The sequence below is a fragment of the Terrapene carolina genome, unplaced genomic scaffold, assembly GCF_002925995.2.
Source record: "Terrapene carolina triunguis isolate 2854851 unplaced genomic scaffold, T_m_triunguis-2.0 Scaffold58, whole genome shotgun sequence".
Lineage (NCBI taxonomy): Eukaryota > Metazoa > Chordata > Testudines > Emydidae > Terrapene > Terrapene triunguis.
The window spans coordinates 3,160,650-3,168,013 of record NW_020664409.1 but is presented as its reverse complement, the minus strand read 5'-3'; the positions used below and the strand labels follow the sequence as shown (position 1 = coordinate 3,168,013).

General features: G+C 41.8%; 1 protein-coding gene across 1 annotated transcript in view; it reads right to left on the bottom strand.

Annotated features, from left to right (window-relative positions):
- Positions 1–585: 585 nt before the first annotated feature.
- SMIM13 (small integral membrane protein 13) overlaps positions 586–7,364 on the bottom strand; it is a 22,718-nt gene continuing 15,939 nt past the window's right edge. Inside the window, exon 2 of the mRNA XM_026660154.2 lies at positions 586–4,396. Within this exon, the coding sequence (XP_026515939.1) occupies positions 4,203–4,396 (194 nt within the window). The 3' untranslated portion in view covers positions 586–4,202. The remainder of the gene's footprint in view (positions 4,397–7,364) is intronic.

Here is a 7,364-nt window from a genome sequence, read left to right as displayed (position 1 = left end):
TGCTCTGGCACAACCATCTTTCCTCAAAAGTGCAATGTCACTGCATTGCATTAGTCCATTTTTGCAGATGAGAAAAGTGAGGTGGAATGAAATTGTAGCTTGCCTTAGGTCAGAGAGCAGGACTCTCCCAACTTGTGTGTTCTAGTCACAAGACTACACTCTCTCCCTCACCCCATCCCCAAATGTGCTTCCACTTTCAATCTAAAAAACCACCCCCATACTATACGGTGTTCGTTTTTTGTTTTAAATGAAGCTAGTAGGTCAGTACTGGTAAACAACCTTATATAGAGCCACACTAAAGTGTAGTAACAATGTAGAGGGGAAAAAAGTGCTAAAGGAACAGGTGTCAATTTCTAATTTGAGGGAATATTCATTGTTTTAAAAGTTAGAGATATTGATTTTTTTTTAATTAAGCAGTTGGCTATTTTTATAGATTCAAACTATTTGCATCCATGATAACAGTTGAAATCTGACAGTTGGGTTTGATTACATACTGTTCTGCACTCAAACTAAAGAGCCACCATAATACTTTGCAAATGAGATACCAACACTCCTCCAAAAATATTAACTCATATACCACAAGAGTTCTCATATCAAGTCTATTTTATTTTATTTTTGTAAAGTTATCTGTGCAGTCAGTTTAAAAGAACAGTTAACATGATGAATACAGACAAACCACATAAGCATTAGGTACAGTATCTTTTAACAGTTAACACTGAGAATGCAAATGACTACATTAAACACATTCTTTATTCTGGTTGTTTCCAAACAAACTGAAGTTGAAACATACACAGGTCTAGATCAGTGTAAACCTAACGTTAAGCAGCAAATTGCTCACTGATTGCAGCACAGTATATAGCATTTACTGCAAATAGCTACAGCAGCAGTGCTTAATGAATGAACTGCATAGAATTAGCCTTGTGGGCAGGTTTTAAATAACCATGATAAAAATCATAAATGGCTTCCTAACAGGTCTGAATTATGCAATATTCATAAAAAAAAAATCCTACAAGAATGCAACTGTCCTCAGTTTTCTCCTGAATTTGTAGCCATTATTTACCTACTCTTTTCAACCAGCTTATATTATGTGCTTGTTCTACAATCTCTGGCAGTACCTTTTCAAATAAAGTGTTTCATAAACAAAGCAGATAACTGCTGCTCACTCAATCATTGCCACAAAAGTGATATGAATATATTTTAAATTAATAGACCCAAACCAACAAGTATATTCAGTAGAATGGTTGTAATAAGGCATATATATTTAAAAATAAATCTAATTAAAACAAAGATGAAGTCATTTATATTTTTGCCTTACAAAAAGGTTTCTTAGAATTGTATTACTTAATTAAAAACTAAGTGCTCAGCTACAGCTAAAATACTTTAGATGTATACTGTTAAAAAAAAGTCCAAAACAAAATATTTTGAAGACAAGAACATGAGTTCTATTGGACTGGTAAAACTTAATACCTTGGACCTGGTCACATGCACACTTTCACATAAATACACCCTTGTAGGTGTGTATAAAACCTCAATACGCAGAAGTTTCCACATGGGACATGTGCAGAAAACCCTTTTTATTTTCTCCTATTCATATTATACATTGACATCTTCATTACCAAAGCTACACAACTCATACTATCTTTATAATATAAACCTTGTTGTCATGCTGCTACTAGGAGCATGAATGTAATGTTATAGGTGGATTTAGTGTTACTGGCAAGTAGGTCACATCAGCATTATTAATACAATAGTGTTGGCTATTTTTCACAAAATGACAGAATAGATGACTCCATGTGGGGGAAATGTACACTTGGTGAGGAAAAAAAGGTTGGTCAGAAAGGCAGGACAAACTTGCTTCCCAGAGTTCTATATTCATTAGTTTTAATTTCCATTTTATTGCATACTTCCAGATAAAAGTGTCAGCACTGAAACTTACTTGGGTTTCCCTCATCAACTTACTCAAGGCATAAGGCACAAGGACTTTTGAGTGCTACCTTGCTGGGTATCTGTACTGCTATAATTTCACATTTCTTCACAGCTGTTAAAATTAGAGACTGCCTGTGGGTTTCCATTACCTCTTTCAGCAGGAGAGATTAGAAATGTCAGCTTTTTGCTGTATGTGTATTTCCTATGTGTACTTATATTTCAGTTAGAACTGAAATGTACATATAGTATGAATGCTTTATATCAAGATTATAGTCCTTTTGCAGACTAAAATTCATGAGAGTGTACAAAATGTATGTTCTTAATGAAAAGATTAAGAAAAGTGCTCCAAAATCTGCTTAGAACGGTTAGGTTGAAGGTATACTGTGCATCAAATGGACTATACTGTTGAGTATGTCCTAAAGGCAAACACTTGAAACAAGCAGGAAAATGAAACAATGTTGTTGATCAATTTGAATACAATGGGGATTTTATTACCTTAATCAATAGCCATTTCCAGTTCCCATTCTTACCAGCAGGAAGTATGGAATAGGAAAAACTATTAATAGGTTTTACATGTGTTTAGAGGATATGTGCAAACTGATGTGTAACCATGCTTGAAAGTATAATCCCGTAATAAAGCATGCTTGTACATACATGCTGGTAAACAAAGAAAGAATATAGAACTTGCAGGGAAGGGTCAGGACATCCATTACATATTTTAACACTGACACATCAGGAAGAATGTTTATGTCAGCTGTTTGTGGTATATTTCAGTTAATACTGTCATCTTCAAATCCTAACATTAGCTTTCAAACAATATCCACAGATAAATTAGAATATAAAGGCAGTAAAAATGTGCTCTTCTCCCAGACATAAGAGTCTATTCTATCAAAGAGCTAAGCATTGCTATTATCACTAGAGGTTCAAGAGAGTTTGTCCACTAATGTAGGTTTCATAGTTTGTAGTTTTAAGACATTTTCCTGTAGAGCAGAATCTGAATGCAGGGAAAACCACTAAGGAGAAACTAAACAAATCAACAAATGCATCCAAAGTTTATGAAAGGAAGTCAGATGAGCTTGTCCCAAAACACAGACTGTTCTTTTTGTAGCTTCATCCCCCAACATCCCCCTTCAGAGGCAGCACCTGCTTATTCTTTCTTGTTTGATACACATCAAACACTAGTTTAAAGTTGCTAGATTGCTGCAATGTGGGATTTAATTTTGCTTGAAGTACAATGCAAAAAAATAAAATTAAATTAAAAGGATGTTCACCTGGAGTACAATTCAGGTACTGAAGAACTGGGAGAATCTGCTAAACTGCTGATAAAACCAGTAACCACCACCAAACATGAGGTACTAAACACATTGCTACAACACTATTAAAGTGGTGTCCACCAAATTGGTCACAATTTCTTCATAATAAATGGCGCCAGAAAAAAAATCTGGTACCAAATACCTGATGTAAAAATGTTTACATTTTAAAGTGAGTTAGAACTGTGCTTGCCACTTTAGGATACTGAACAGTGAAGATACTTAACCCATGCTGCATCTCCCTATCTCCAGTAAAAATGGAGTCAGAGGTTCAGATGACAAAAAACAGAAGTCTAGCAGAATAGTTTTACCTGTAACCCTTCTTGTGTCAAAACCAAGAAACCGGGTATGGTCACCTGATTATGTTTTTCTTTAAGGAGATAGTTACAACCTCCACATCATGTGTATCTAGTACTAATTCTCTCGTATAGAAAAGGTTACTAAACCTCATTTTAGAATACCGTGCAAGCAGGATATCCTTTGAACATCTTTCAAGTTTACATGCATTGACAAATTGAAGAATATATATATATTTATATAACTGAATGAAATACAGAAATAAAATTAAATTTTACTACAACTAGTTGCAGTGCTGTGAAATAAAAATAAGTTAGCAACCATTTCAAGTCTGAGATGCTTACCATGTTCAGACTAATGGAAAGGCTAGGCCTATGGACCAGGAAACAGCATCCATTTGCAGGGGTGGGGGCTACAGCAGCTCAGCCTTTTTCAGGCAGAGATTCTCCCCCTACCTTCTTTTTTCTAGTTCTATATGGCTTACCATTAAAGCCCTTCCTGAACCGCTACTAAAGTAGTGTATATCTGAAATCCAAAAGTAAAGGTTCACAGATATTTGGTTTTTTTGCAGTCCATTGTTTTCAGTAAAACCAAACTGCTGAATCACACAGTGCAGCAGAAGTGTTTAATCTGTTCATAGGTCACTAATGAATGCCCAGAGGACTTTTTTTAAGTTGCTTCTTCTGCTGGTGCCCTTCTTTGCCGTGCTGATTTCGGTCTACCTCTCTGTGGAGTGGGTGGAGTCTCCTGTTCAGCTTCAGACTCTGAAGGCTCATTATCTCCCTGCTGGGATCCTGTGTCTCCTATCAACTCTCTCAGGAACTTGAATTTAGATAAAAACAGTTGCCACACCACATACCAACCTATGGGAGACAAAAAACAAAGAGTTACTCATTTATGTTATACAATAATTTTTCCAACATAGAAAAACTCAGGCTACAAAAAGCGCATTCATCAACTGCTTACCAGCACGCAGAAAAGGATTACCCCTTTCCAAAGATTTTTTAAAGTGATCTACAGTTCTCAATTTGATTCAACTGGTAGAACTCTTGTCTCTGGACCAGAAGAGGCCAAATTCAAATTCCAGATTAGGACTTGAGCTCCCTATGAATGTTAATATGTCAGCATAGCAACAGGGGGTAATGAATATTGCACAATTATGGGTATCATCCTTTGAGTGTTAAAATGAGGTTCCTTCTTGTTTCTTGACTGACCATGATGCTTTTTCATTGTAAAAAGATAAGCCCAGCATTTCCAGCCTAAACTTGCTCACTCAATAAATAGACTAGAATTTAGATTTAGTATAAAGCACAGCTCTATTCTAGAATCAGACTGACAAGGTTCTCATTCTTCTAGCCCTCAAAATATTCTCAAGTGATACTTCAACTGGAAGAGGTGATCCCTTCAGTTCAAAAGTCTTGCTTAAACAAGGTACTACCTCATTTACCCTTCCAAGATTCCATTACAGAAAAGTTAAAATGATCAGGGAACACAATTTAGCATTGCACAGCTCCTCCCACCCCCACCTCCATATACAGGGAAGGGACTATAAAAGGCAATTTAAAACATGTGCTGTTTAATCAGAACAGCAAATTACAGTAGTAAGCCTTCATTTTTAATGCCCTGCACAGCCTACCCCCAATCTGGATGCACAGAGGTTCGCTGGGGGGGGAGAGGGGGGGAAGGAAGAGAGTTTCCAGATGCAGGGGCAATGCGACTCTGCAAAGGCTTCCAGGTGAAGGTGGTTGGGGCTCAGTGGAACGGTCTGAGCATGGGGGGGGGTCGGGGGTTCTGGGTGTGGGGGTCTGGGTGCAGCTAGTTGGGGGTCAGTGGGGGCTCAGGGTGAGGCATGAGGGTGGGGGTTTGAGTGCAGGGAGCTCAGTGGGGGGTGGTTTGGGTGCAGGGGTGGGGGTTCGGAGGCAGGAGGTCTGGGTGCAGAGGGGCTCCAGGTGCAGGGGTTGAGGTTCAGTGGGGTTGAGGTGCAGGTATGGAGGGCTAGGGGTGTTCTAAATGTGCTCACTGAGGCTTGGCAGGGGTATCTGGGTATGGGAGGTCCGGATGCATGGGGGTTGGGTGGATGGGGGAGCAGTTCCCTGTACAGCGAGCCCTCCCCCCACAGTTGAGGAGCAATGGGGGCATGAAGCAGGGGAGGATGCTGCACTTCCTGCAGCTGGGGGAGGTTTCTTGGGGGTGGGTCTGACACAGTCCCAGACACTCCTCGCAGGGGAAGAAGTCGTCCCATCCTCTCCAGCCTCCAGCCCAGACAGGACTAGCAGCTGATCCTGGCTCAGGTTAAGAGCCACTGGCTGGGGTGTTCCCAGCCCCATGGTGATTTACCTCTCTGCCAGGTGCTCCGGGTGCCTGAAAATGTACCTGCACTGCTAGCGAGTGGTGCAAGACTGCTCTTGCAGCTTCCCTTTGCATCCCTGTCAGAAAGTCATTTTTCTGTGAGAAAGCAAAGAAATCTGCGGGAAAGAGGAATTCTGCGCACATGCAGAATTCCCCCAGGAGTAAATTCTGCTCTGTCAATGTTTCCAGTCTTTAAGGCCAATTGTTACATTTTCCAAACCAACATCTTTATGTTGTCTTCCATGCCTCTCCTCAAGCATGGAAGGATCTCCGCTAAATATCTGAAAAGCCATCTTACTGTCTCCCATATCCTTCCTTAAAACTCTCCTCTACCGTGATGCCTACAAAAAAAACTTGACTATGTTTAGTGAAGCTGCTGAACTGTGATCACTGGTTTTGTTGGCTATTTCCTTGCGCTCCCTCTTTCTGCTTGTTGCATCCACTGTTGTCTCTAATCATATACTTCAATTGTAAGCTCTCTGAGGAAGTGACTGCCTCTTTGTTATGCATTTGCAAAGTGTCTAGCACAATGAGGCCCTGATGACTGGGACTCTTAAATGCTACCATCATAATTAAGGCTGCAAGTTTGTCATAGATTCCGTGACTTTCCATGACCTCCGTGACTTCTGCAGCAGCCGGTGCACCTGGCTCCGGGGTACCTCAGGCAGCCCTTGTGGCAGTCGTACCGGCAGCTGCTGGGGCAGTCTTGGGCTACCGCCCCACCCCTCACCCCACCAGCAGCAGAGGAGTTTGGGTGTGGGAGGGGGCTGGGGCACGGGACGGGGTGAGGAGGGCTGTGGGTGGCCCTTACCTGGGGGGCTTCCCGGAAGCGGCAACGTCCCCCTGGCTCAGCTGCTAGGCAGAAGTGTGGCCAGGCAGCTCTGCCGTGTGCACTGCCTCTGCCTGCAGGTACCACCCTCGCAGCTCCCATTGGCTGCGGTTCCTGGCCAATGGGAGCTGCGAAGCCAGCACTCTGGGCAGAGGCAGCACGCAGAGCTGCCTGGCCACGCTTCTGCCTAGCAGCTGAGCAAGGGGGAGGTTGCCGCTTCTGGGGAGCCCCCCCAGGTAAGAGCCATCCAAAGCCCGCCTCACCCCGTCCTGTGCCCCAATCTCCTACCTCCTCCCACACCCAAACTCTGCTGCTGCAGGGGAGGCGCGGAGCCAGGTAGGGAGCCTGCTGGCCCCGCCAACTCGCCCCCACCCCCAGCACCCGGGCCGCACTCCCCCAGTCCCACCCACCCCCAAGTTTTAGTCAGAGGTATTTTTAGTAAACGTTACGGACAATGATTTGAAAAATTATGCTATACAAAAGTGTTATTTGTTATATTAGAAATGTTAAGTTTATCCTGCTTAGAGTTAATCATTAATACTTTGACTCATGTCATAAACTGGGAAAATCCTGTCAATTCCAAATTTAAGTCACTGGCCTATATGAATTTTAAATTACCTTTAAAAATCTTGTTTGCCCAGAACTAGCAGAAC